This window comes from Nestor notabilis, unplaced genomic scaffold (genome assembly GCF_000696875.1).
Source record: "Nestor notabilis isolate BGI_N333 unplaced genomic scaffold, ASM69687v1 scaffold12836, whole genome shotgun sequence".
Classification (NCBI taxonomy): Eukaryota; Metazoa; Chordata; class Aves; order Psittaciformes; family Psittacidae; genus Nestor; species Nestor notabilis.
Window position 1 is genome coordinate 1,848 of NW_009931657.1, and position 24,866 is coordinate 26,713.

The window sequence follows — 24,866 nt, forward strand, 5'->3', positions numbered from 1 at the left end:
CGGTACTGCCTCTCCAAGCACCACAAGGCAGAGTGGGGATGCGACAGTCTCCTCCACATCCTTCCCTTTCCCCCTGGGATGGAGCTGGTGACCCTGCTGCAAGCAGCTCCAAGCTGGAGGTCAAGGAGAGACCTCTGTCGTCTCACACAGTGCCTCCAAGCACTGTTTCCTGCTTCTTAAGTTGGTATTTCTTTGCAACATGATGCTCTGAGTGGAGCATCCTCCATCATGTTGGCAGCCCTGATGTGAGATGGTGTTGGTTGGTCCTTCCTTGGGTGCTGCTGGATGGGGCTGTGACTATTCCTGGTGAGCCCCGGGTATCCGAGGGTGCTGGGGCTCCTCGCGCTGGGAGCTGGGCAGGAGCTGGCAGTGGAGTGGGTGCACAAGCTGCCAGGTCTCAGGCAAGTTCATAGGAACCAGCAGTGCTGGTGGGGCCTTTTCCCTCTCCTGCATCACCCCGTGGCTGCTGCTTCCTTGCAGATCTCCGACATCTACATCAGTGGCGAGTCAGGGGATATGTCAGCCAAGGAGAAGCTGCTTCTGTGGACACAGAAGGTGACGGCGGGTTACATCGGGGTGAAATGCACCAACTTCTCATCCTGCTGGAGCGATGGGAAGATGTTCAACGCGCTCATCCACAGATACAGGTAGGCAGGAGCAGCGGAGAGCATCATCTGGGTGGGAGGAAGGGCTGAGGACCACCCAGCGGTCCCTGCCCACCGCTGCAGTCAGTGATGGTCTGGAGTGCATAGAGATGTAGGTGAGGCTTTTGTCTCTTTTACCTGGAAATCATCTCTTCGTCCAAGTAGCTGGTGGGTGGATGCTGGGAAAGAGCCACGAGTACATGAGGCTGCAAAAAAAAGCATCTTGAGTGAGGTTGGGGAGAGAGGCAAGAAGAGAAAAGCTTTTAAACTGGGAGTGCTGCAGTGTTTGACATGTCAGTGCTGCCCTTTCTGCTCTCCATGAACAGCAGCACTTCCATCCACACTGTCATCCCAGGATCTTGGTGCTCTCCCAAGCTGCAAATAAACCTCTCACAGTTCCTTTAGAGACAGTGCACCTTCTGCATGGGCAGGGCGGCAGCGCTGGGGCCAGCAGAGCCGGCCTCTGCCCTGGCTGCTTTGTCAAGGGTACTTGGCATGGCCTTGGAGCCTGCAGGAGAATAGCAAAGCCCTGAGAGGAAGCATCTCCTGGATGCTGGAAATAGCACTGCCCTGTGCTGCTCTGGGCTTGCTTGTGGCCGGGAGGAGCAGGGAGGGACACAGCAGGATTCTGCAGGCAGGAGCACGCAGGAGATGGGTGCATGATGGGCAGCACACTCGTGGCACTCAGAGGCTGGGATTTTCCTGGCTCCTGTGTGCTCATCTGAGGTTTAATTGTGCTGTGGTTTGCTGGTAGTTCTGTTCCTGGTGCAGGGCTGGCAGCACCTCTGCCTGCTGCATCCCCTCCACTCTGCCCATGTCCTCTGGAGAGGTTTAACCACCCGCTTTGGGGCTGTTCATGCACCTCTGTCCAGTCCCAGACCACCGCACTGGGTACAGAGTGGGTGCAGAAAGGGGCAGGTCCCAGAGGAGCACAGGAATTTTTCCTTCACAGCCTGAACATCCCCTTTCCAAAGGGAACAAGCTGGGGAGGTGCTGCCCAGGTCACCTTGGAGAGAGACACCAGCCCAGGACAGGAGCTCAGACAAGCCCTTGGGAGCTGCCTGGGCAGTGGGGCCCATCCAGGATGCTCCATCCTGGGCACCTTTGTGCTGTTTGCCAACATTGTGACTGTAGTGTGTGTCTCGCAGGCCAGATCTGGTGGACATGGAGAGGGTGCAGATCCAGAGTAACCGGGAGAACCTGGAGCAGGCCTTCGAGATTGCGGAGCGGCTGGGGGTCACCCGGCTGCTGGATGCTGAAGGTGGGTGCCCAGGGTGATGCGGTGACGTGGGGTGATGCCGACCTCTGCCCACTCCCGTTCCTCACTGCCTTTCTCCTTCCCCCTTGTCAGACGTGGACGTCCCCTCTCCGGATGAGAAATCCGTGATAACTTATGTGTCTTCAATCTACGATGCCTTTCCCAAAGTCCCTGAGGGAGGAGAAGGGATCAGTGCTATCGTGAGTTGGGATGCTCGGGCAGTGATCTGGGAGGCAGCTGGTTGTTGTGGGAAGGGTTTGGAGGTTCCCTGTCCACTGTTAGCAGATGGTTGGTGGGTGGAAGAGACTCCGGGAGGAAAGAGCTTCCCCATTAGCACATCTTCCTGTGAGCTGCTGTTGTGCCTGTAGAGCCATGGTGTTCCACAGGTTCTGCCATGGGTTTGAGCTTACGGGAAAGCGGAACTGGCTTCCAGGGGGCAGCTTGTGAGGAGGATCTTCCTCCTTCTCCTTCCCTATACCTGGGGTGGCATCACAAGAGGGAGGCACAAGCAAATGATCCATCCCTTAGCTGTGACCATGGCACCTCCGTTCCCTCCATGCTCTGCCTTTCCCCATGGCAGTGCTCTGCAAGGGCCCTCTCACCCCACAGGAGGTGGACTCGAGGTGGCTGGAGTACCAGACCCGCGTGGAGTCCCTTGTCTCCTGGATCAAGCAGCACACGATACTCATGTCGGATAAATCCTTCCCCCAGAACCCTGTAGAGCTAAAGGTAGGTCCTGGGCGAGGTCAATCTACAGTGTCCCATGTGCTCAGCATCTAGAGCTGGGTGGTTTCATTCCCCACAGTGGTTTCTGATGAGCTTTTCTCATCCCAGGCACTTTATAACCAGTATATACACTTCAAAGAAACTGAAATCCCAGCGAAAGAGCAGGAAAAAGGAAGGATAGAGGAGCTCTACAAACTGTTAGAGGTAAGCAGCATCATGGCTACCCAGAGGCTTGTGGGTGGGAGTGTTGTGCTTTGAGCAAGACTAAAGTGTGCTCAGTGCAGGTTTATTTTGGAAGGGAGGAGTAGAAATAACCTTCAGGGTAAATGATGTAGCAAGCAGCACTCTACAGGAGGGAGGCTGTTGCCTTATAGCCCTGCTTTCCTCGCGGTAGTCTGTAGCCAGCTCGAGGAGGAGGGAAGGAGATGCCATTCTTTTGATGTTTTCCCCAGGTGTGGATCGAATTTGGACGTATTAAGTTGCCCCAGGGCTACCACCCCAACGACGTGGAGGAGGAGTGGGGCAAGCTTATCATCGAGATGCTGGAGCGCGAGAAGCTGCTGCGGCCAGCGGTGGAGAGGTCGGTGTGGGCATGTCCCCTGCTCCCCTGGCTGAGGGGATGGCCCAAAGCCCCTGTCTCATTCTCCCCTCCTCTGTCATCACAGGCTGGAATTGCTGCTACAAATTGCTAACAAAATCCAGAATGGTGCTTTGAGCTGTGAGGAGAAACTCACTCTGGCAAAGAACACACTGCAGGCTGTGAGTGAGGGGGGGATTTTCTCCCTTCCTGATTTTCCTGCCTCTTCCACTCTCTCGTGCATGGGGTGGTTGGTTCTCCAGGACACCTTTCCTTTCTCTTCTGACACTGAGGGGTGGTGGTGGATATCCAGTGATCACACAAGGATCTCGGGGACAGCTTGTTATCAGGCCTAAAATCCCCAAATCTGTTTTATTTGTCTAAAAAGGACAGAAAGTCCTTTGGCAGAAAGGACTCAGGTGCAGACAGCAGCTACCTGGGTAGGGAGTAGATGTCTGGAGAGGGTGTTTTGTTCTGGGAGAAAGAGGTGTGAGGGTTGGAAGCTAAAAATAGTTAAGCCCAAGCAAGAAATGAGATGATTCAAGTGACTGTCCATGGGACTAACCACAGGAGCCCATCTATCATTAGAAGCTTTCAGTTTATCTGCAGGAGCTTTTCTAAAGGGGACGTCCTGGGGGTGGTGTGAATGATGAACTCATGTTCTTCTGCTCAAGTCAAGCTTGTGGACCAAAAGGTCTTTGGGGCTTAAAGTTGATGCTGGGCTGCTGTCCTGTCCCTGTGCCCCTGTGTCCTCAGTCTCCTCTCTCCATGCAGGATGCTGCTCACCTGGAGTCAGGGCAGCCGGTGCAGTACGAGCACGACGTGGTCATGTACCTGCAGGAATGTGAGGGGCTCATCCGCCAGCTCCAGGCGGATGTGCAGATCCTTCGGGATGAGAATTACTACCAGCTGGAGGAGCTGGTGTTCAGGTGAGATGGGCCATGCTGGAATGGTCTGTGGATGGAGAAATGTGGTCAGAGATTGACGCATGGGGCTCTTCTGCTCCGCTGTGGGGAAGGGGTGTGTGTGCATCTCCTAACCAAGGCCTTGCTTCTTCAGGATCATGCGGCTGCAAGATGAGCTGGTGACACTGAGGCTGGAATGCACTAACCTGTACAGGAAAGGTCACTTCTCCACCCTGGAGCTGGTGCCCACTTCCACGCTGAGCACAATGCACTTGAAGGGCGAGTCCCTGACGAAAGGGCTTCACACCTCCTCTGCCTCCTGGTTCCGGAAGCCCATGACCAGGACAGAGCTGGTGGCCATCTCCTCTTCCGAAGATGAAGGCAGCCTCCGTTTCGTGTATGAGCTGCTGGCCTGGGTGGAGGAAATGCAGGTGAGTGCTGCCTCTCTGGGGCACTTCACCCATTCACACTGATGGAGGAAGGTAGGAACCTGCTCTGGGCTTTTTCCTGCTTTATCTATGAAAAACTGCTTTGGTGGTTCAAAGTTTCTGGGGAGCACCAACACATTTGTCTTGCGTTGGGTTCTCTCTCTTGTGGCCTTGCTGATCAGTGGGTATCAGAAGATTCTTTCAAAGCTGGAAGCAAATCTGTGCTGATGCAGGCAGTCCTCTTGGTCTTAAGTGGATGTGAAGTTTGTGTAGGCTGCCTCAGCAATCATTCAGTGTTGGACCACTGGCTTAGGAGCTTCTGGCGTGGTGTTTGTTCTGTCTTGAGTGACCTGGAAGGTTTTCTTGCCCTATGAGAGACGCTCCTGCAGATGAGGAGAGCTGACTTGAACCCCTTGGCCTGTTTCAGATGAGACTGGAGCGGGCAGAGTGGGGAACTGACCTGCCAAGCGTGGAAACTCAGCTGGAGACCCAGCGGCACATCCATTCCAGTGTGGAGGACCTGGGCTCCAGCGTAAAGGAGGCCAGGATGTACGAGGTACAGTGGCACGGGCTGGGTGACACAGTGCATGGCACAACTCATGTGGGAAGGTGAGGGCATCGGGATCGGTTCTTGAGGGTAAAAGTATTGTTTAAGGATGGAGCTTCTGAACTGCCGCCCTGAGCCGTCGTCTCCACCTCCTCTTGCTCACAGAGAGCTGGGGAGGGAGATTTGGAAGTGGGGTTTCAAGTGATGCTGTCCTGTTTTGGGTAACAGGAGCATTTGTCATCCTTCAGGGTAAAATGTCTCAGAACTTCCGTGCCAGCTACACGGAAACGCTTGGCAAGCTGGAGACACAGTACTGCAAGCTGATGGTGAGTGGGCTTCAAGTGGGCTCTGGCACTGCCCAGGGAGCACAGGGTCCATCCCTGCTGCCTTGCTCCTGAGCATCCCTGCTCCAAGGCTGGGGAGGGGGAAAGAAACCAGCCACCTGCAGAGCAGGGAAGAGGAATCACCCTTCATTGTGTGCAGGAAACCTCGAGCTTCCGGCTGAGGCACCTCCAGAGCCTGCATGGGTTTGTGTCCCGGGCCACTGCTGAGCTCATCTGGCTCAATGAAAAGGAGGAGGAGGAACTGGCCTACGACTGGAGTGACAACAACCCTAACATTGCAGCCAAGAAAAACTACTTCTCGGTGAGCAGGGCTGGTGGGATGGGTGTTCTCTTGGGTGTGCTGCTGCTGCTTTTGACCTGCTCTGGGTCCTTCAGCTACCAACAGACCTGAAGTCCCCAGAGGTTGGATGTTCTCTCTAAAGTCATCGAGCTTGTAGCTCATGAGTGCAGCTGATGAAAGTATTTGTTCAATTGAGTTTCAATGGAAAAGGCATCAAAAGATGTTTTTTTTTTGGCACCATTTGGAATTAAAGGCATCTTTAACTAGTGGGTAGGAAGAAAAGGAAAATTGATTCCTCTTTAAAGCAGTATAAATAAATTGCTGTCTCCACAATTGCACTGTCTGGGACTGAAGAGGTTCCTGGGCAGGTTTCCAGTACCTGTGTTACATCTGCTCCACGTGTTTGGTGCCCAGGAGGCATCCTGAGGGGGACTGTGGTTGGGGTGCTGCTGGTATTTACTGCAGTGCTCTGTGCTGTGTTAGCTGGACACAGTCTGAGCGATGCAGCTCCCCACAGCTGAGGTTTGGACTTTGCTTATGTCCTTCATGCAGGAGCTGATGGCAGAGCTGGATGAGAAGCAGGACATCTTCCGCTCCCTCCAAGACACAGCAGAGCTGCTGTCCCTGGAGAACCACCCGGCCAAGCAAACTGTAGAGGTAAGTGGGCAGCAAATCATGGAATGGTTTGGGTTAGAAGGGACCTTAAAGCTCATCCAGTTTCAACCCTGTGACATGGGCAGAGACACCTTCCAGCAGATGGGTTGCCCTGTGCAACCTGGCCTTGAGAAGCTCAAGACCATACCCAAATAATCCCCACCTCAAATTAAGACACAGATATGCTTGTACAGAGCATAACCCTCCCAGTTGCAGCCAGATCTTGCCTGTAGCCATATCATTCCTGTGACCCTCCTGGCTGGAAGATGCTGGTTACTCATCTCTGTTTGGTCTGTGGTTCCCAGGCCTACAGCGCTGCTGTGCAGACTCAGTGGCAGTGGATTAAGCAGCTCTGCTTGTGCGTGGAGCAGCACGTGAAGGAGAATGCTGCCTATTTCCAGGTACTTGGGAGGAACAGCCCAAATTCCCCCAGTCCCCATCTGCTGCATGAAATTCGTATGCTGCTGCTCCCTCTGGGGGTGAGGGGAGGAAGGATTTGTGGTGCTCATGGGGGCTGCTTTCTCCTGAATCATCTCATTCCCCTTAGCTGTTCTCTGGGAATGTCTTGCTAGGGCAAAAGGGATTGATTTCCATGTAATTCTGGCCATTCATGTTGGATGCTCGCTGCCCTTGTAGCCTTAAGGCTGGAATAGCATTGGGAGCTTCTGGTTGCGGTGCTGGGGGGGTTTCTGTGGGTATTCTGTTGGGCAGGTTTCTGTGACCCTCTTTGCCTTTGCAGTTCTTCAGCGATGCCCGGGAGCTGGAGACCTACCTGCGGAACCTGCAGGACTCCATCAAAAGGAAGTATTCCTGCGACCATAACACGAGCCTGACGCGGCTGGAGGACCTGCTGCAAGACTCCATGGTGGGTTCTCCAACACCCCCACCGCCCTGGGCAGGCAGTGGGTGGCCTTCTTGCTCTGGTCCAGCAGTGTTGCTTGGGGCACCTCTTGCTTCCCAGGGAAAACTGGGCTCTTTTATTCCCGCAGTGATGCAGTTTCATGTTTGTTTCCCCATCTTGGTCAGTGTTTTGGTTCTCATTGAAGCTGCTGCACATGTTTGTACATGGCCATGGAGTGCAGGTTGTGCTCCCTGCGTGGATGTAATGCTGCTGATGGTAGCTGGAGCTCAGTTACAACAGCCAATGAATCACTTTAGTCTCTGTACCTTCAGGGTGAAGAGCAGGCAGCATGTGCTGCCTGTGCAAGCTCTGAGCTTAACGTGTGAGCTGTTTTTTCCCATTGGTGTCCATCCTGCCATCCTGATCTGCATGGAGCCAGTTGGGTTCTACCAAGAGAGGCCCAGAGCCTGTAGGATGCTCCAGTTTCTGCCTTTGAGCTGGTGCTCACTAGGAGAAATGCTTGCTCTTCATCCAGACTAAATCCCATGTTAATCCATGGTGCTGTGCTGTTGGGGGCAGAGCCAGGGCAGCCCAGCTGTGTGTGGGGATGGGAGCAGTGCTGAGCTCCAGACACGTGCCCTGGCTTAGCTGCAGCGTAGCAGAGAGAGCAGATGACCACGATCATGCTGTGATCTTCTTGTCCAAATTGGCCTGAAAGAATCACAACCTAAAACCAAAACCCAAGGAGCAAAGCATCAGATGGTGTTTGAAACCAGGGACAGGGGAGGATTTGGGCTGTGGGTTAGGAGGTGCCATTTGAGGGTGTGGAGGCAGGTGCTGCTTTGGCTTTGCTCTTGGTGCACAATGCTGACCTCCAACGTGTCCCCAGGGAATGGGGATGCCCTTAGAGGGTGTTCATGATGGGTACATCAGCTGGGCTAGGGCTCACCGTCTTCTCTCCTGGGGGCTCCCAGCCTCTCTGTCATGGTCTTGGGGTTCTCGTGGTCTATTCTCTGGCACTACCAGGACATGGAGCTCCTGGTGTCCCTATTGGTGAGCTCTGCAATTCCAGGAGTCCTGTGGGCACAGGCTGGGGTGGGAGAGGCTCATCCGGCCAGCCGGAGCGTGGCCACGACTGCAGGGCTGGGGCAGCTGCCCGGGGCTCAGCTCTATTACTCTTTCTTACCTGATAAGTTAAAGTTGTATTTCTTCCAATCATGCTCCCTGGGACAGGCACAGGTAGTTTATTTAATCATTTATTCTTTTCTTTTTCCTTTTTTTTTTTTTGCCATTAAGTTATCCTTCACTGTTGTGAGCAACTAACCAGCCCCGGGAATACCAAGCATGAAGGAGAACGTTTTCCTGGGGTCCTTTTTAAACCTCTGCAGCCAGAACAGGCTGAGCTGCCACTAATCACACAAGCTGCCAGTGTAGTGATCTGCACAGGTCTCTGTTGGTGCCAGAGGCTGTTCAGGGACTTTGCCACCAGTCTCCTGGGTTGTCCCACCACCGAACCCAGCAGGGACTTGTGGGAATCAATACGCAGCATCTTCCTCCAGTTGGGAAGTTTCTACCCACAGCCAGAGGCCTCTGCGATCACTCCACCACTAGCCCCTTCTCCCCAGATGTTTTATCCACATAATTTGTCGTATTCCCATTCCAGCCATTGGTTTAAACATGCTTCATCCTTTGCTTTAGAAAAGGGAGCATGCTTCTGTGGTTTCTCCTCCAGACAATGAATGTCCCGGCTTTGGGCTGGAGCTTGTCCTGTAAGGACAGCCCCTTACACCTCCTGGGACATTAATTTTGGTGTCTGCTGTGTTCTCTTTTTTTCCCTTGAGAAAGAAAACATGTTCTTGTCCTAGCAGCAAAAGAGCCAGAGGCGTGCATGCGGCTTTGCAGGGCAGGGGGAGCAGTAGATGAGGGGACCCACCCTGATGTGAAGTCTGTTCTCGCATCCCATCTCCTGACCCCTTTTCCTACCCCGTTAGGGCAGCAGGATCCTGCTGATGTGTTTGTTCAGCCCCTGAGATCCCAGTGTAGCTCCTACAGGCCAGCATTGGGGTGGGAGGTGCTGAGATACCTGGGAGACACCTTCTCCCCCCTGCCTCAAGCAACCCCCCTGTCACCCTTCTTTCTGCCAGGACGAGAAGGAGCAGCTCATCCAGTCGAAGAGCTCTGTCGCCAGCCTGGTGGGACGGTCCAAAACCATCGTGCAGCTCCGGCCCAGGAACCCGGAGCACCTTGTGAGGAGCACCATCCCCATCAAGGCTGTTTGTGACTATCGGCAGATCGAGGTGAGGCCTGGAAGGTGGTAGTGAAAGGGAAGGCAGGGACAAGGCAGGGGAGCAATGCCCAGCATAGTTCAGGATGAGCTCCTTGGTGTCTGTCAATGGAAGCAGGAATAACCATCGTGCAGCTCCGGCCCAGGAACCCGGAGCACCTTGTGAGGAGCACCATCCCCATCAAGGCTGTTTGTGACTATCGGCAGATCGAGGTGAGGCCTGGAAGGTGGTAGTGAAAGGGAAGGCAGGGACAAGGCAGGGGAGCAATGCCCAGCATAGTTCAGGATGAGCTCCTTGGTGTCTGTCAATGGAAGCAGGAATCGAGCTGTTTTTCCTGGAGCAGATTTCCATGTCTCGGATTTATTCTGGGCAGCAGCTAAAGTCTTTTTTCCCCAAGGATGGGCTTCATCAGCCTCAGCCAAATAAGCACGTGGTGGCAGCCAACTCCATTTAACTTCCTATCCCTTCCCCTCCAGACATGAGCGTGCTGCACTCTTGGCACTACACCAGGCTTTTGCTTGATTAAAATGATATAGAGATATATATATGTATTTATGGAAGCTGGCAGCAAGGGCAGGCGTGTGCAGCCCCACTGCTGGGTTCTGATGGTGTTGGTGTCCCTGCAGATCACCATCTGCAGGAATGATGAGTGTGTGCTGGAGGACAATTCCCAGAGGACCAAGTGGAAGGTGATCAGCCCCACGGGGAACGAGGCCATGGTGCCTTCTGTGTGCTTCCTGATCCCCCCACCCAACAAAGAGGCCATTGAAATGGCCAACAGGTAACTTGCTGGTTGGTTCCTACTGCAGGGGAGGCTGATGTGCAATGGCAGGGAGATGGGGAGAGGGCAGAGCTGGGGTGGGAATGGGAGAGGAGCTGGGTTGGAGGAACAGGAATGGGTGGCGTGGCTGGTTTGGGGCAAAGGAAGGAATCCCTCATGGTTATACAGCTGCGAACTCCATTGCAGCAACTGATAACTATATCTTATAGTAGTAGTAGCTTAGAGAAAATGAAGATCTGGGAGGAGGGATCCCTCCAGGGATCTCTGGCACTGGACAGCAAGAACAGGGCTTGTTGGCTCGTTGGGCTGCTGGCTGGCAGTGATGGTGGTGGATTAACAGGGTCAGGGCTGAGCGTGCTGTAGAGATCCAGCACTGATGGATCTGCTCCTTCCCCTGGCAGGATAGAACAGTTGTACCAGAAAGTGATGACTCTCTGGCACCAGCTCCACATGAATACAAAGAGCCTCATCTCCTGGAACTACCTGCGGAAGGACATCGCCCTGGTGCAAAGCTTCAGCATGGAAAAGGTACAGTAGGAGCTTCTCTGCCTGGATCTGTGTTGCTCACTGTCCAGGCCTCTTCATGAGGCTGAGGAGAAGGGAGCACCAGAGACTGTGAGGCTGGCAAAGTCAAAGGTCTTTGAACAGTGGGAAAACCTGAGCCTGGGGCTTCTGTGGAAAATAGTTGTAGTTTTTCCCAATGAAAAGAGCATCAGCAGTTTGCTGCTGAACTGTGATAGGGATAAGAGATTGTGGACTGAGCGTTCCATTAGGAGTGAGCAAGGCTGGAGGGAGGCACGGGGCTGGTACAGGGGATCTCGGCTTCTCCTCCACACAGAACTCCTCACTTGGCAAATGCAGGTGATTGAGCTGGGCAGGGTGGCCTCAGGTGCTGCATGGGAAGTCATTCCCGGGGGTTCCATGTGCTGCTTTTCCACTTGCAGCTCCGGTCCTTGGCGCAAGGGGAGTGCCAGCAAGCCATGAAGAGCCTCCAGGCGCACTACGAGGACTTCCTGCAGGACAGCCGGGACTCGGAGCTCTTCTCCGTGTCGGACCGGCTGCGCCTGGAGGAGGAAGTGGAGTCTTCCAAGGAACACATCCGGCAGCTGCTGGAGTCCATGGAGAACGGTGAGCTTCAAAGGGCTGATGGATTAACCAGGAGCTGTGGAGACTCATAAGCAAAGGATTTATGGGATGGCTTTGTTTTCTTTCTGAGCTAGCTAGTTGATGGTGTGAGCAGCTGCTTTCCTTGTTTCTCCATCCATTCAAGTGCTGGGCCTTTGCCCAGCGATGTTCTTGTAGAAGAGGACTTGACTTTGCAGCTTCAGCTTAAGTGCTGAGTCCTCTTGCCCTGGTGTTATTGGAGATAGGTTTAGTTATGAGGCTGCATTCTGAGCAAGGGGCTCTTTTCTTCAGGAAAACAGATGTGGTGGTGGCACGTGTGACGCTGCGACACTGTGAATCCCACTAAGACCAGGGACTCCAGTTTTCTCCTGCGAGGTGCCCTGTGGCTGGGCTTGTTCTCAGCTGCATTTGAATGAGATGATTTGATGAACTCATTTTCCATCTGAGCAGACATCCAGTGCCTTGGTGTCAGTGTGATGGGCACTCAGCTCCAGGGCTCCCGGCAGGTCCCATTTGAGGCAGGCACTAGCCAGGGTTGATGGAGCTGCTAATTTGCTTTGTCTGTGACTTGCAGAAGACAAGGACGAGACTGTTGCCAGGACTTACCTCTCTGAGCTGAAGAACATCCGCCTGCGCCTGGAGGAATGTGAGCAGAGGCTGGTGAGCCGCATCCAGGCCCCCAGCAGCGCCCGAGCAGATGCTGACACTATCCAGGAAAACACCATCCGCATTGCGGAGCAGGAGGTCAGTCCTGGGATGGGGAGGGCAGGGAGGTGGTGGCCACTGGTCTTCAGCATGTGCCAAAACCAGCTTTAGCTTCTGTGTGGGGATGTGAGGGTGGTGGGTGTGTGACTGTGCAGGGTTCGAGGGGATCCTGCTGCACGGAAAATAGCAGGAAACTTCTCCAGTTGCTTCACTTCACACCACCCCCTTTGCCCAGGGCAATCCTGCTTTTTTTCTCCACCTGCTTGGGCATTCCTTTCATGTTTTTCCCCTTCCTGCCATAGCGGATGCAGGAGGATCTGCAGCGGCTGCAGTCGGACCTGAGGTTTGTTTCTGAGAGATGCTACAGCTTCCTCAACAAGGCACCCGCGGGGTCCAGCACACCCCACCTGCGTTCTGAACTCGACTTGGTGGTGAACAAGATGGACCAGATGCATGGGCTGTCTTCCACCTACCTGCAAAAGTGAGTCAGGACATGCCTCTGTTCCCAAATACCTGCTTGAATCTGCCCAATTCTGCTAAAGATGTTTCCCCTGGGGCAATAACACGCCTTGCGCTGGACCGTAACTGAGCTCCATCCCTCTTTGGCATATGTTGCAAATGGATCCAGGAGGATCTCTGCTGAATTTTGGATGTCATTGTGCTGCCTCTGTTTGATTTGCAGGTTGAAGACGGTTGATGTTATTATTCGTAACACCCAAGGAGCAGAATCTCTGGTCAAAGGGTATGAGGTTAAACTGAGCCAAGAGGAGGCAGTGCCCGCTGACCTGGCCACTATCCAGTCCCACAGAGCAGCATTACAGGTTGGTGCTGGTCATCTCCCGGGGTGGGCAGGCAGAGACCAGCCAGTGCTTTGACGTTTGTCAAGCTTCTGCCCTTTTCCTGCTCAGTCTGTACTCTGTGACACTTTTCTTGCCTCAATGTAGCTGCCAGGAGGATTTTGTGCTGTTTGTATGACCCCTTATTGCTTTGGAAAGGCGAAGGAGCAGATATAGCTTGTGCTCTCTCTTGTAGAGCGTATCTGAGCATCTCAGCAGCTAGGTTTCCTGTTGCTGTAGGAAAGGGGCTGAACAAATCTGTCTTGCTCCAAGCTGGGAACATGGTTCCCTCTGTTTTATACCTCCTATAACCAGCCAGTTCTTGGCAGGTTAAGGAGAGAGGGAAGATAACCCCCTTCTCAGGCATATCAGCCCCGTCCAGGAGGGCATCTCTGACTTAATGTGCCTTTTGCTTTCCGTGACGTTGACCCGGTGCTGCCTCTCGCTGGTTTTGCAGCAATGGCTCGGGGAGGTGAAGGACAAGGGCTCCGTCTTCTCCATGCTGGAGGAGGAGCTGGCAAAGGCGAAGGTGGTGGGGGAGCAGCTCTACCGGCTGCGGCAGGAGCGCAGCATCGACCTTGAGCGCTACCAGGAGAAGGGGACCCAGCTCTGGGACCGCTGGCAGCGCGTCTGCGCCCAGATTGAGACCCGGTGAGTCTCTAGATCCACTTCTGTGCTTCAGCTGAGAGCTTGGGTCACACTTGCTTGCAGCTGTGTTTTTCCAGATGGGATTCGCACCGGTGGCATTTCACCCTCCTCTTATTTGCCTTGGTTCTTTCAGCCACGCAGAGCTGGAGAGCATCCAGGAGGTGCTGAGTGACTACCGGCAGTGCCACAGTGCCCTGATCCAGTGGATCGAGGAGATCACAGTGCAGCAGGAGCTGATGAAGCCCGGGCAGGCGGAGGACAGCCGGGTGCTGTCGGAGCAGCTGAGCCAGCAGACGGTGAGGAAGGACCTTGTGGTGTGTCAGCTGCTGCAGTGACCATGTCACTTCTCTTTTACTGAAATCTTCTCATCTGTGAGCTTGAAATGATGAAGCATGGTGGGGAAGAGGCTGCAGGCCCCAACTGGCTGTCTGGGACACGGAGAAACTCAGCTTAGCTTGAGGTGGAGATGAGGCCTTGCATAAAAATGAAAGAGTATAAAGACTTTACCCAGAAGGGGGGGGCTGGGGATGGGAATTCAGCTCACCACCCATGGCAGCCATCCTGACAATTGGTTTTGCTTTAATTTTGATGAAGGCTTTGGCTGCAGAAATCGAGAACAATCAAGCCAAACTGGACCAGTGTCAGAAGTTCTCCCAGCAATATTCGGCCGCTGTCAAGGTACACAATCCCTCCTGCACCTACACGAGGCTGGCTGGGCAGGCACGGTCCTGGCAGGGTTTGGATCTACGTGCTCCATGTCTCTCTACCCTGGTTGTGTCTGCAGGACTACGAGCTGCAGCTCATGACGTACCGGGCGTTCGTGGAGTCGCAGCAGAAGTCGCCCATGAAGCGCCGGCGGATGCTCTCATCCTCGGATGCCATCACACAGGAGGTAGGAGCAGGGGAGGAATTGTGAGGGGGGTTCTTCGACACCAAGCGGCCTCTGAAATGAGCTCCTTTCTGCTCAACTCCCTGGGATCAACACAGTTTCCACCCTGGCTGCTTTTCCCCATAGCCAGAGGGGATGCTTTAAGCACCAGGTAGGACATCCCCAGGCTCCTGGGAATCCCTGGGTCAAATCCAGCAGGCTCGGCTCAGCCCTTCAGCCTTGCAAGGTAAATAACTGGAGCATCATGCAGCGTTCTTGTGTGTGTATCCTTAGGGTGAGACCTCTAGGTAGGGCCCCAAGGTCCTGTCTGCAATGTGTGGATCCTTATAGTCCTCTGTAAAAGTTGAGCATCCGCCCCAGTGTCCATGGCCGGTGTCTCCCCTTCACTCCAGTGTTGTGCAGGATGCTGTGTGTGGCCACAGCCCTCCTTATCAGACTTGCTGTGTTTCATTGGTGCTGTGCTGGGTCTGTGAGGTGTCTGGGGGCTTTCCAAGCAAGAGGTAGTGCAGTGGGTCATGTACTGTAAAGTACATCACTCCGGATCTGCTGGTTGTGGCTGATGTGCTCCACTTCCCCCTGTCTCCCTTCACAGTTTATGGATTTACGGACCCGCTACACAGCTCTGGTGACATTAACCACACAGCACGTGAAGTACATCAGTGATGCTCTCCGGCGCCTGGAGGAGGAGGAGGTAAGAGTGTTGTACAGAGCTGAGCTCTGTCCAGGCTCATTTCCTAGCACCCCAAGGGTGCTGCTCCACATTGAGGTTGCGCCTCACATGCTGCTCCCGAGAGCCTTTGGGAGTCTGGGACCTCTTTGACATGGTTACCTTCCTCTGTTTGCAGAAAGTAGTAGAGGAGGAGAAGCAGGAACATGTGGACAAGGTGAAGGAGCTGCTGGGCTGGGCCGTGGGCTTGAAGCAGAGTGTGCAAGGCAGGATAGCTGCTGCTGGGAGCAGGGAGCTGGGCGACATCGAGAAGTCCATCTCGGAGCAGCAGGTAAAGCAGGGGCAGCTGTCAGGCAGTTTCTTTAACTGCTGCTCTTCTTCCACAGCTGAATTAAGCATCTTCCTTTTGTTTCTGGTTTTGACAGGCCCTGAATGAGGAGCTGGCTGCAAAGAAGGAGCAGGTCTCTGAGGCCATCAAAACTTCACAGATCTTCCTGGCAAAACACAGCCACAAGTGAGTGTGGTGCGAGGAGGGGCCAGGGAGGGAGAGCACTGGGGGAAGATGGGACCCCTCAGAGCCGGGGCTGTGGGCTGAGGTCCAGTGCCTGAGTCCCATTAGAAACAGTGATGAGCTGCACATGACAATTGTCTCTTCCTTCTCTGCACCAAGAGCTGTGAAATATGCCACCCATTTATGCTGTTGTGACAATATTAATCCCCTTTAGTAGTGACCCAGCCCTGTATATTTGGGAGTTGGAGTGTTACAACGCGGGTCAGCCTTTGCTCAGCACACTGACATGTGCTGGTTTTAGCTGAGCCAAGCAGTGGGGAGGGAGGGCTCGTGGTGGGTTTGATCTTTCCAAGCATTCTTGTAAAGGGATTCTGTGGAATCGTAATTCTGTGGAGCTGGTCTGTGCAGGTTCTCTGACAGATTTCCCCTTCTCTTTGCAGGCTTTCCCATCCGGAGAAGGAGCAGATTTCTGCTCAGCTCGGTGCTCTGAAGGAGACCTACCAGGAGCTGTGCAGTGACTCCACGGAGCAGCTCCAGCAGCTCCAGAACCAGCTGGCTCAGGAGACAGAGCACAAGGTACTGACTGCTCCCTGCTCAGTCCTGTGGCCACATGGACACAGGCTGCTTCTCAGGGTGTGAAAAGGTTTTGCTTGGTTGTGTGTCTCATGGCCACCAGTCACTCACAGCCTGTCAGCTTTCTTACTTGCACGTGGTTGCCCTCTGTTCTCTTCCATCCATGCATTACCCAAAGCTGGGGTGGTCCCTGGAGGCCAAGCAGGAGGAGCTGTTTACCTGCTGCCTTCCAGGTCATAGGAGAGTTGTCCTCTGCAATGGACCCTGTGCACCAGGGTCAGCTTGTACATGCTTGGTGGGCAACATGTAGATGGACCTCTGTCCTGGAAAGAAGGGTCCCTTTAGCAGATGTGTGTCCTCTGCAGGATGCCCTCTCAGTGCTTTAACCACGAAGTGCTCCATCTCACAGGCTGCCTGTGTGCAGGGGAGCAAGAAGGTGGATTTCTGCAGAAGGACAATTGTAGTCTCTTGTCTAGTGAGGTTTGTCTCTGGATGAAGTTGCTCAGCTGAACGAGGTCCTCAGCTGGCCTGGGAGACCTTCACAACCCATAGCTGCACCCATTTCCCGTTCCCATCCACCAGTCCACATCTGTGTTCCACTGGGTAGGGAGGGCAGGAAGCACATCCTTACTGCCTCTGTTAGGAGCTGTCTCCAGTCATTCAGATATACATGTACGTGCTATGTGAGTGTGTATACATGTGTCAATGATGTATTTGTGTGTTTGCTTGCTGGCTCCCTGTACTCTGAAGCAACAGCCCACTCGGATTTGGACACGTAATGCAGGGTTTGGTTGTTGGGTCCGTGAGTGAAGCCCTGTTCAAGCTGCTCCTTTGAAATCTGCCTGTCCAGTTTCCACCTAAATACTGTTTCTGTCCAGATTGGACTTTATAGCACATTTCAGGCATGCCAGTGCAGTAAATGCTTTCTGGTGCAAACCCTTTAGCCCTCATACTGGCAGCAGAAAGCTTGTGGTGAGCAAACTGACCCTAGTCACTGCTAAACCATCATGGCTTTGATGCTGCTGCTGCCAAGAGAGCAGCTGGGAGCAGCCTGCCTGCGGAAAGGATGCTTTTTCCTTTCCCTTTTCCTCCCTCCTGGGTAGGAAAATGACTTGATGGAAAAAGCCTTCTCTGGGGCTTGTTTTCTTACAGCATCAGCACACTTTGGGGCTGAGACTGGAACAGTTTTCACTCACGCTCTCCACGAAGCCCAGGAAACAAAAGGAGAGGTGGCAGTGGGGCTTTGCCATAGATCCCATCTATGGGATGATCCCTGCTGCTCCTGTGCGGTGCAGTTGCTTCACTGTAGAGGGAGCATGAGGAACTCTTAACATTTGCTTGCTGGAAACATCCAACTGTCAAAGAGAAGTTACAAAAGACGGGAGTGCAAAGCAGAACGCGCTAAATTGAGCATGATGTGTCCTGTACAGTTTGTGTTTCATGTCAACTGGTTTTGAGATTAACTGACATCCTTGCTTACAAGTTTAACTAACCCTCCGGGATTTAAACAAACAAAACACACAAGGTGAAGGAGGACGACCTGTGTGGGGGGTTCTTTTTGCAAACAAAGCAGTCGCATGCTGGACGCTAACACCAAGCTTTACACTGTGTGTGACACGGCTGAACTGCTCCATAAGGCTCTGTCTTTAACTGCTCAAGGCACACCCTGCAACTCGGGTAAGTAAAAGCCTTTTACCCCCCTCCCTCCCATCTCCTTTCTTCTCTTTTCTCTATTCTTCTCCCCTCCTCTTCTCTGTCTTTCCATGGCTTGTTCATCTCTGAACGTGCATGTCACAGTCTGGTGATGGTGGTGGAGAGCTTAGGGATTCTCTGGCAGGTTCACCGTGTCTCCACAGATCAAAGCACCCCCAGCCACTGGTGCTGTTAGACCCACCAATGAAGCAGAGATACCAGAGGGTGTTTGGGATGCAAAAGGAATTCATCCCACCATGCTGATCATTTCCTCCCAATCCTCACAAAAAGATTGGGTCACCTTATACCCAACCAGTGGGACTGGGAGAAACCCCAATGTCCAAAGAGCTGCTGCTCTTTATCATCTTAATTATTGCCCTACCTGTGGGGATACTGAAAAGATGGGAAAAGCCCCTCCAGAAACACCAAAGTAGATGGTCTGTTCCCAGTCTGGGGCCTCCAACTTGTCACGGTCCTGCCCTCGCCCTGGCTATGTGGAGGTGCAGGGGCTGGTGATTGTGGTGGTGAGCTGCTCTGCATGCAGCGCTCCTGTCCTGATGCATGGCCAGTCTGTGAGGCTGTGGAGCTGCTCGATGGCATGGGGGGCTGTGGGGTTCCCCGGCCATCCTGGCACTTGGGATCTGATTGGCAAGAGCAGGATTTAAAGCGTGGCAGGAGCCAATGCTGGGAGAGATTCCTAGATGCCCTGAAGTGGGCATCTTTTGGGGTTTTTCTCCTCTGAGTAACTCAGTGGGATTTGTGTTGTTTTTGCTTTTTAAAGTGGAGGTGTTAAGCAGCTTTGGTGTGCTTGTTGGTCTCCTTCTCTCTGTTTCTCCGTGGAGCATTAGGAGCACCTCTGGGGTTTGCTGCTTGCCGCTTTGCTGCATTTCTGTTGGTGGATGTTGGAAGTATCTCAGTGCTGCCCTGGGTGATGGACTAGATGAGCATTAAAACTTGCTGGCAACGTGCAAGCTAGCAAATGCACCCATTTGTATGCTGTGGTGCCTTTGGAGGTGCATATCAAACACTTTGGGACTTGCTTTCTAGCCTGTTTAGGTGGTTTTGGGTTGTCTTTTTTTAAGCTGAGACCTCCCTTGTGCAATCCAAATGCTTGAAATGCTTGATTGTGATTGAATTCTTTTCCTTCTCTTTCTGTTCTAGGGCAGCGAAGCAGTGGCAGGAGTGATTGATCTTGGCACGGTAGAAATATTCCCTGTCTTTGGTGCCGTGCAGAGAGGTCTTATAGATCAGGACACTGGCCTTGTCCTCTTGGAGGCCCAGGTTATCACATCTGACTTAGTTGTTCCAGAGACCAATGAGAAACTCTCCTTGGAGGAAGGTCTGGCAAGAAACATCATTGATCCCAGGACATTCCAGGTGCTGCAGGAACTGAAGGATGCTCTACACCGGGTGGAAGAAGTCAAATGTGAAGGGAGGCAGCTCCTACCTGTCGTTGCTGCAGTAGAAGAGGGGAAGATCAGTGAGAGCGTTGGGCTAAAGATTCTTGAAGCTGAGCTCATCACTGGGGGCTTTAAAGTCCATCAGGGCAGAATCAGCATGGAGACAGCAGTGCAAGAAAGGCTCCTTACCCCGCAGCTTTACTCCAGACTCATGTCTTACCTGGAGGGTGCCAAGGATTTGATTGACCCCAACACTGCTGAGAAAGTCAGTCTGCTTGAGCTCGTGCACCGATGCATCACCCACCAAGAGACGGGGCTGAGGCTGCTCCCAGTCAAGCAGCTGGCGGGTGGGATGCTGAGCTTGAGCTCAGGCAGGAAAGTCAACATCTTCCGTGCGGTCCAGGAGGGGCTGATAGACAGGCAGGTCACGGTCAGGTTGCTGGAAGCCCACCTCTTTGCTGGTGGCATTGTGGACCCCAGGACGGGGCACAGACTGACTGTGGATGAGGCCGTGAGGCATAATTTAATTGACCAGGATTTGGCATGCACACTTCTTATCCGGCAGCTTCAGACAGGTGGCATCATCGACACCATCACGGGAGAAAGACTGACCATTGACGAAGCTGTAAGGAAAGAGTTGGTAGCACCAAGAATTGCATTGGTAGTCCTGGAATCCCTGTGGTCCTTCATGGGGCTCCTGTGGCCAGAGACAGGGGACATCGTCCCAGTTGCGGATGCTTTAGAGCAAGGAATCCTGTCCACAGAGTTGGTTTACAAGATTCTCAGCAGGAGGCAACTCATTAAGGGTGTATTCATACCAGAAACCACTGAGGTGTTGTCCTGGAAGAAAGCTGTTGAACATGGCATCTTGGAGAGGGATGTGGTGAAGAAGCTGAAATCAACAGTCATGCCTGATGTCATGGCCAGCGTGCAGCTTGCTGGCTCCTCAAGCAGAAGCAGGCACAGCCAGAGCTCTGCTGGAAGGAGTCCCACAGATCACAAAGAGCAAAGTGACCCTGTGCTGAGGAGTGATGATGACCGGCTGATGTTCCACTTGATGACCCACAGTTACATCAACATCCATGATGGCCAGAAGCTGCTTTTAGTGGATGGAGAGTTGAGCAATCTCACTAAAGCCCTCATCCAAACCCAAGAAAACGGATCCTGTGCATACATGTTGGAAGACAGCGAAGGCTTTGAGGAGACAAAGGCAAATGCAGCTCTTGAAAGCGAGCCTTGCAATGGTTTGGCTTTGCAGCAGCTTGAGTTTCAATTTGCTCCTTCAAAAGAACAAAGCGATAAGGTCGTACCACCCACAACTGCTTTGGAGAATGGGGAGGTGGTGATGGGACCTGAAAGCCTCCTGATGGACGATGCAGAAGATGTCCTGCTTGTGGAGGAGCAGGAGCAGGTGTATACCAAACAGGCTACTGTCAAAAGTGAAACTGATGCTGAGTTTGGAAGAGAGGAAGTAGATTCTGCAAGCAAGGATGAACACCATGTAGAATTACCAATCCCAGGACATCCTGGTGAGCTAGGTAGTGGATTCAGAGAAACAGAAGAAATGGTGATTGAGACAGAAGAAGAGTCCAAGTCTACTACAGTAGATGGAGTGGAAGGTATTGAAGATCAGAAGAGGGCATCAGAAATTGCAGCAGTTGTTGTGAAAAGTGATATATGCATATCAGTGGGTGTTTCAGAACGTAGGGATAGACTGGAAATCGTGGCAGAGACATCTCAGGGTGTGGAGGAACCTGGACCAGAGGCAGAAGATGTTGGAGAGATTTGTATGTTGCATGAGGAAACGATTGAGAACGGTGTGTTGGGAGAAGAGGAGATTGTGCTCCCTGAAACTGGAGAGGCAGAGCAAACAGAGAGGCAAGGCAAAGGCATTGAAAGCGTGTTGGAAGTGGAAGAAGGAGAGGGGGAAGAAGCATTGGGTGATGAGAGTGTTGATGAAACATCCTTGCCAGCCCCTGCAGAGCAGGAAGCAGAGGACACTTTGGAAATGCTCTTAACACAGCTCCAAAGTGGTGGCATAATCCATGAGCAGACAGGCAAGACTCTTCTTCTGAATGAAGCAGTCGTGTGCGGGGTGGTGCCCAGCCACACAGCTGTGAAACTCATGGAGAAAATGAAGATGTTCAGTGGCTTCTTTGACTCTCAGACTCGTGAATCATTAACCACTGAGGATGTCATTGAAGAGGGTCTGATGGATGAGAGGCTTCTCCACAAGGTGCTTGCATCTGACAAAGCAATAAGTGGCGTTCTTGACCCAGGCAATAACTTCGTCTACTCTGTCAAGGATGCTGCTGCCGTTGGCCTTCTGGACAAGGAAACAGCAATGAGGATCTTGGAAGGACAAGTGGTTACTGGAGGGATTGTTGACTTGAAACGTGGCAAGAAAGTATCAGTCACTTTGGCTTCAAATCTGGGCCTTATAGAGCCAACAAGCCAGAAGGAGCTGGTCAAGCTGGAGAAGGCTTCCAAAGGGAAAGGTACCGATGAGATGACCAGACAGAAGCTCATTAGCTTACAGGCTGAGACCAGTGGGATTGTGGATCCTAAAACCAAGCAGCCTCTGACTGTTGCACAGTCTGTTGAAAAAGGGCTTCTGGAAAAGGAAAAAGCTTTTCAGCTCTTGACCAAGCAGATTGCTGAGGGAGGAATCATCCATCACGTGTCTGGGATGAGGCTTTCGGTAAATGACGCAATGAAACACGGTTTGATTGATCAATATCTGTGCGAGGAACTTGGGAAAGCTGAAAGCGTGTGTCATCAGGACTATGTTCATCCAGATACAAAGGAGAAGCTGCCCTTGCCCCAGGCGGTATCATTAGGGCTCATTAGTCCAGACTTCCAGAGGAAAGTGCAAGAAATCCAAGCTGGGGGTGGAAGCGTTTTTGACCCTGCAACTGGCCATAGGCTGTCACTCTGTCAGGCGGCGCAGGAGGGCTTGCTGCCCCAGCCAGTGATGGAGAAGGTCCTGTCATCTCCAGAGATGAAAGAAGGAATCGTGGATCCCGAGACCTGCATGGTCGTTCCCTACTCAGAATTCATCAAGAAGTGTAAAATCGACATTGAATCTGGCCAGAGGTACCTGGAGGTCCATCCCTTCCGAGCCATCAGGGATGAGGTGACGGGGCAGAAGCTGACGTGTGCCGCGGCGGTGCGGCTGGGCAAGGTGGACCCTGTGCCCGCGCTGCGGCTGCTGCAGGCACAGGCAGACGGTGGTGGGGTTGTGGAAGGCTCTGTCAGCAAGAGGCTGTCCCTGAGGGCTGCTGTGGAGCAGGGGCTGCTGGATGAGGGCATGGCCAAGCTCATCGCCACCAACCAGATGAGGGCTGGGGGAATCGTTGATGCTAGCAGTGGGAAAAGATTGTCTTTAAAGGAAGCTGTTGAAAAAGAACTGATTAGCCAAAAATTAGCTGCCAGTCTTCAGGATGCTCCAATATCCAAAGACAAATACGGTTCTGAAGTCTGTGAAGTAGATAAACCCCAGGAAAAAGTATCTCCAAAAGAGGAAGATGTCATCCTTGCTACCAGTGCTGTCAAGAAGTCTGATGGTGCTGAGCACAAACCTGTATCTGAAGCTTTGAGCTACGACGTGGCTGCTGGTGCAACTGCTGCCACTGGGAGACCCCCAGTGACACCGACAGAAGGGGAATCAAAGTCTCAAGAAACTTCAGAGGATGGTTTAATGCACCATGACCAAGAAATGGTCGAACTGACTCCAGAACACCCCTCAGGTTTAGGTGCAGCATCTCTCCCTGAAGAGACGGTGGTGGTGAGGACTATGGAAAAGGGGATTGCGAAAAGCACCTCCCAGGTGAGAACTGCCTGGGGGGAGGAATCGAGGAGAGAAGTAGTAGGTCAAGGGACAGAGAAAGTGGAGGGATTTGGCTTGGAGAAAGAGCAGGACATGGAGGTGCTTCACAGTGTGGAGGATGGCGAGGAGAGGAGGAGGAGAGAGTTTGTAAGTGCAGAGGGAGCTGCAGCAGGTGAAGAAGGTGCGGTGGAGGCTTCTGAGCAAGGAGGGCGAGAGGGCAGCCTGGACCGGGTACCACCAGCAGCCCCGAGGGCATCTGTTACTGTGGGTCGAGGGAAGGGAGAGATGAGTCCTGCAGAGTCTGAGACTGGCATCCCTACAAAGCCTGAAGGAGATGAGCTTGCAGGTGAAAGAACTGTCAAACACATTGAAGAAGAAACCCTGCGACTGGGTGCAGAAGGTCCAGTTGATCAGGAGAAAACAAGTGAAATGGAGCTAAAACCCACCCAGAAACAGAAGAGAAAGAAAAAGAAAGCAAAGCAGATCAGTAGTGCAGGAGACAGCACTCAGCCAGAGAGATCTTCTGTAGAAAAGCAGTCCCTTCCTTCTCTGATTTCCAAAGAAATCCCAGGGAAGAAGGAGAAGGACTTGGTCTTGAGCACACCAGAACCAAAACATGAAACCACCACCAGGATTATCTCTGATGAAGATAAAGAAAACCTCGGTGGGGCTCAGGTGGCCCCTGTCTCCCCAGGGCAAGGAGGAGCTCAAGAGGTGATGGAAAGTGGGACCAGAAATGGTCAGGATTCCTCAGCAGCATTGAGCCTGGAGGAGAGGATGACCCAGGAAGACACCAAGGTGGAAGCCACCAGTGATGTGCCCAGCGCAGCCCCTGCAGCAGATGAACTGCCCCAGGAATTACTTATCAGAGAGGAACCCACGGAAGTTAAGGAAAGCTCTGCTGCAGTCTTTGAGCTTGGAGAAGAGAAACAGCAAGAGCCAGCAGTGGAGGTCAGCACAGGGCAAGGGGGTGCCCCTGCTCCCCCAAGATCCCAAGGAGAAACAGCCCAGGAGAGGACCAGGCAGCCCGGTCCTGGCGACCGGAGCTTGCTCCTTCCTGTGATAGTGGAGGGGGAGCTGCTGGAAACCTCGAGGGAATCCACGAGACCAGCCCAGGTAAATTGATGCTTTTTGTTACTTTGACATTTTCTGATGAGCTCTTTGTGTAAGTTTGATGTTAAATCTGCCCGAGGTCCTCAGCACAGTCAAAACGTGAGGGGTGGATGTTTGAGCTCGATGCTGCAGCATCAGCTGCAATGGGTTTGTCAAAGGACCCGGTGGTGTCTGACTGAAAACACTTGGGGCTTAGTTGTGGCTTTTTTCTGCTGGAGCATTACTTATAAATGACTGATAAGTAGGACTTTCTTTTTGGCACTTTTACTGTAACTCCAGGCATCTCTTGCCATTTATGTTGGAAAAAGAGCCACATGTTTTATTTTCCCTGTAGTAAATTTTGTAGATAAGGCCAGCAAGGGGCAAGTCCATCAAGTGGAATGTTATTAACGGATTCTATCTTTGAAGGGAATAATAATAATCCTTTGTTTTCTTCTCCCTAAATTCCAAGTTTTGCTTTGCTGTTTGGTTCTGCAGATCATGTTCAGCAAGAAGATGTGTCTGGAGCACGACGAGAAGCTGGTATCTTATCTCTCTATGCTCCGAGATGTTGAGATGCGGATCAAGCGGGTGCAGCCTGCCGGGCAGAGTTTAGCAACTCTTCACGG

At 52.9% G+C, this 24,866-nt stretch overlaps 1 protein-coding gene across 1 annotated transcript in view; it reads left to right on the plus strand.

Moving 5' to 3' along the window:
• Positions 1-480: 480 nt before the first annotated feature.
• Positions 481-24,866, plus strand: part of LOC104406899 (microtubule-actin cross-linking factor 1-like) — a gene marked incomplete at both ends in the record, with an annotated part of 43,539 nt that continues 19,153 nt past the window's right edge. Inside the window, 32 exons of the mRNA XM_010016016.1 lie at positions 481-647; positions 1,793-1,905; positions 1,996-2,102; positions 2,512-2,631; positions 2,737-2,832; positions 3,081-3,208; positions 3,294-3,387; positions 3,980-4,134; positions 4,265-4,541; positions 4,966-5,094; positions 5,334-5,411; positions 5,569-5,730; positions 6,262-6,366; positions 6,669-6,764; positions 7,103-7,228; positions 9,349-9,501; positions 10,116-10,270; positions 10,672-10,798; positions 11,215-11,398; positions 11,970-12,139; positions 12,403-12,581; positions 12,783-12,921; positions 13,394-13,587; positions 13,718-13,880; positions 14,179-14,262; positions 14,369-14,476; positions 15,066-15,164; positions 15,319-15,471; positions 15,566-15,654; positions 16,092-16,227; positions 19,078-24,096; positions 24,736-24,847. Coding sequence (XP_010014318.1) covers positions 481-647; positions 1,793-1,905; positions 1,996-2,102; positions 2,512-2,631; positions 2,737-2,832; positions 3,081-3,208; positions 3,294-3,387; positions 3,980-4,134; positions 4,265-4,541; positions 4,966-5,094; positions 5,334-5,411; positions 5,569-5,730; positions 6,262-6,366; positions 6,669-6,764; positions 7,103-7,228; positions 9,349-9,501; positions 10,116-10,270; positions 10,672-10,798; positions 11,215-11,398; positions 11,970-12,139; positions 12,403-12,581; positions 12,783-12,921; positions 13,394-13,587; positions 13,718-13,880; positions 14,179-14,262; positions 14,369-14,476; positions 15,066-15,164; positions 15,319-15,471; positions 15,566-15,654; positions 16,092-16,227; positions 19,078-24,096; positions 24,736-24,847 — 9,217 coding nt within the window. The remainder of the gene's footprint in view (positions 648-1,792; positions 1,906-1,995; positions 2,103-2,511; positions 2,632-2,736; positions 2,833-3,080; positions 3,209-3,293; positions 3,388-3,979; positions 4,135-4,264; positions 4,542-4,965; positions 5,095-5,333; positions 5,412-5,568; positions 5,731-6,261; positions 6,367-6,668; positions 6,765-7,102; positions 7,229-9,348; positions 9,502-10,115; positions 10,271-10,671; positions 10,799-11,214; positions 11,399-11,969; positions 12,140-12,402; positions 12,582-12,782; positions 12,922-13,393; positions 13,588-13,717; positions 13,881-14,178; positions 14,263-14,368; positions 14,477-15,065; positions 15,165-15,318; positions 15,472-15,565; positions 15,655-16,091; positions 16,228-19,077; positions 24,097-24,735; positions 24,848-24,866) is intronic.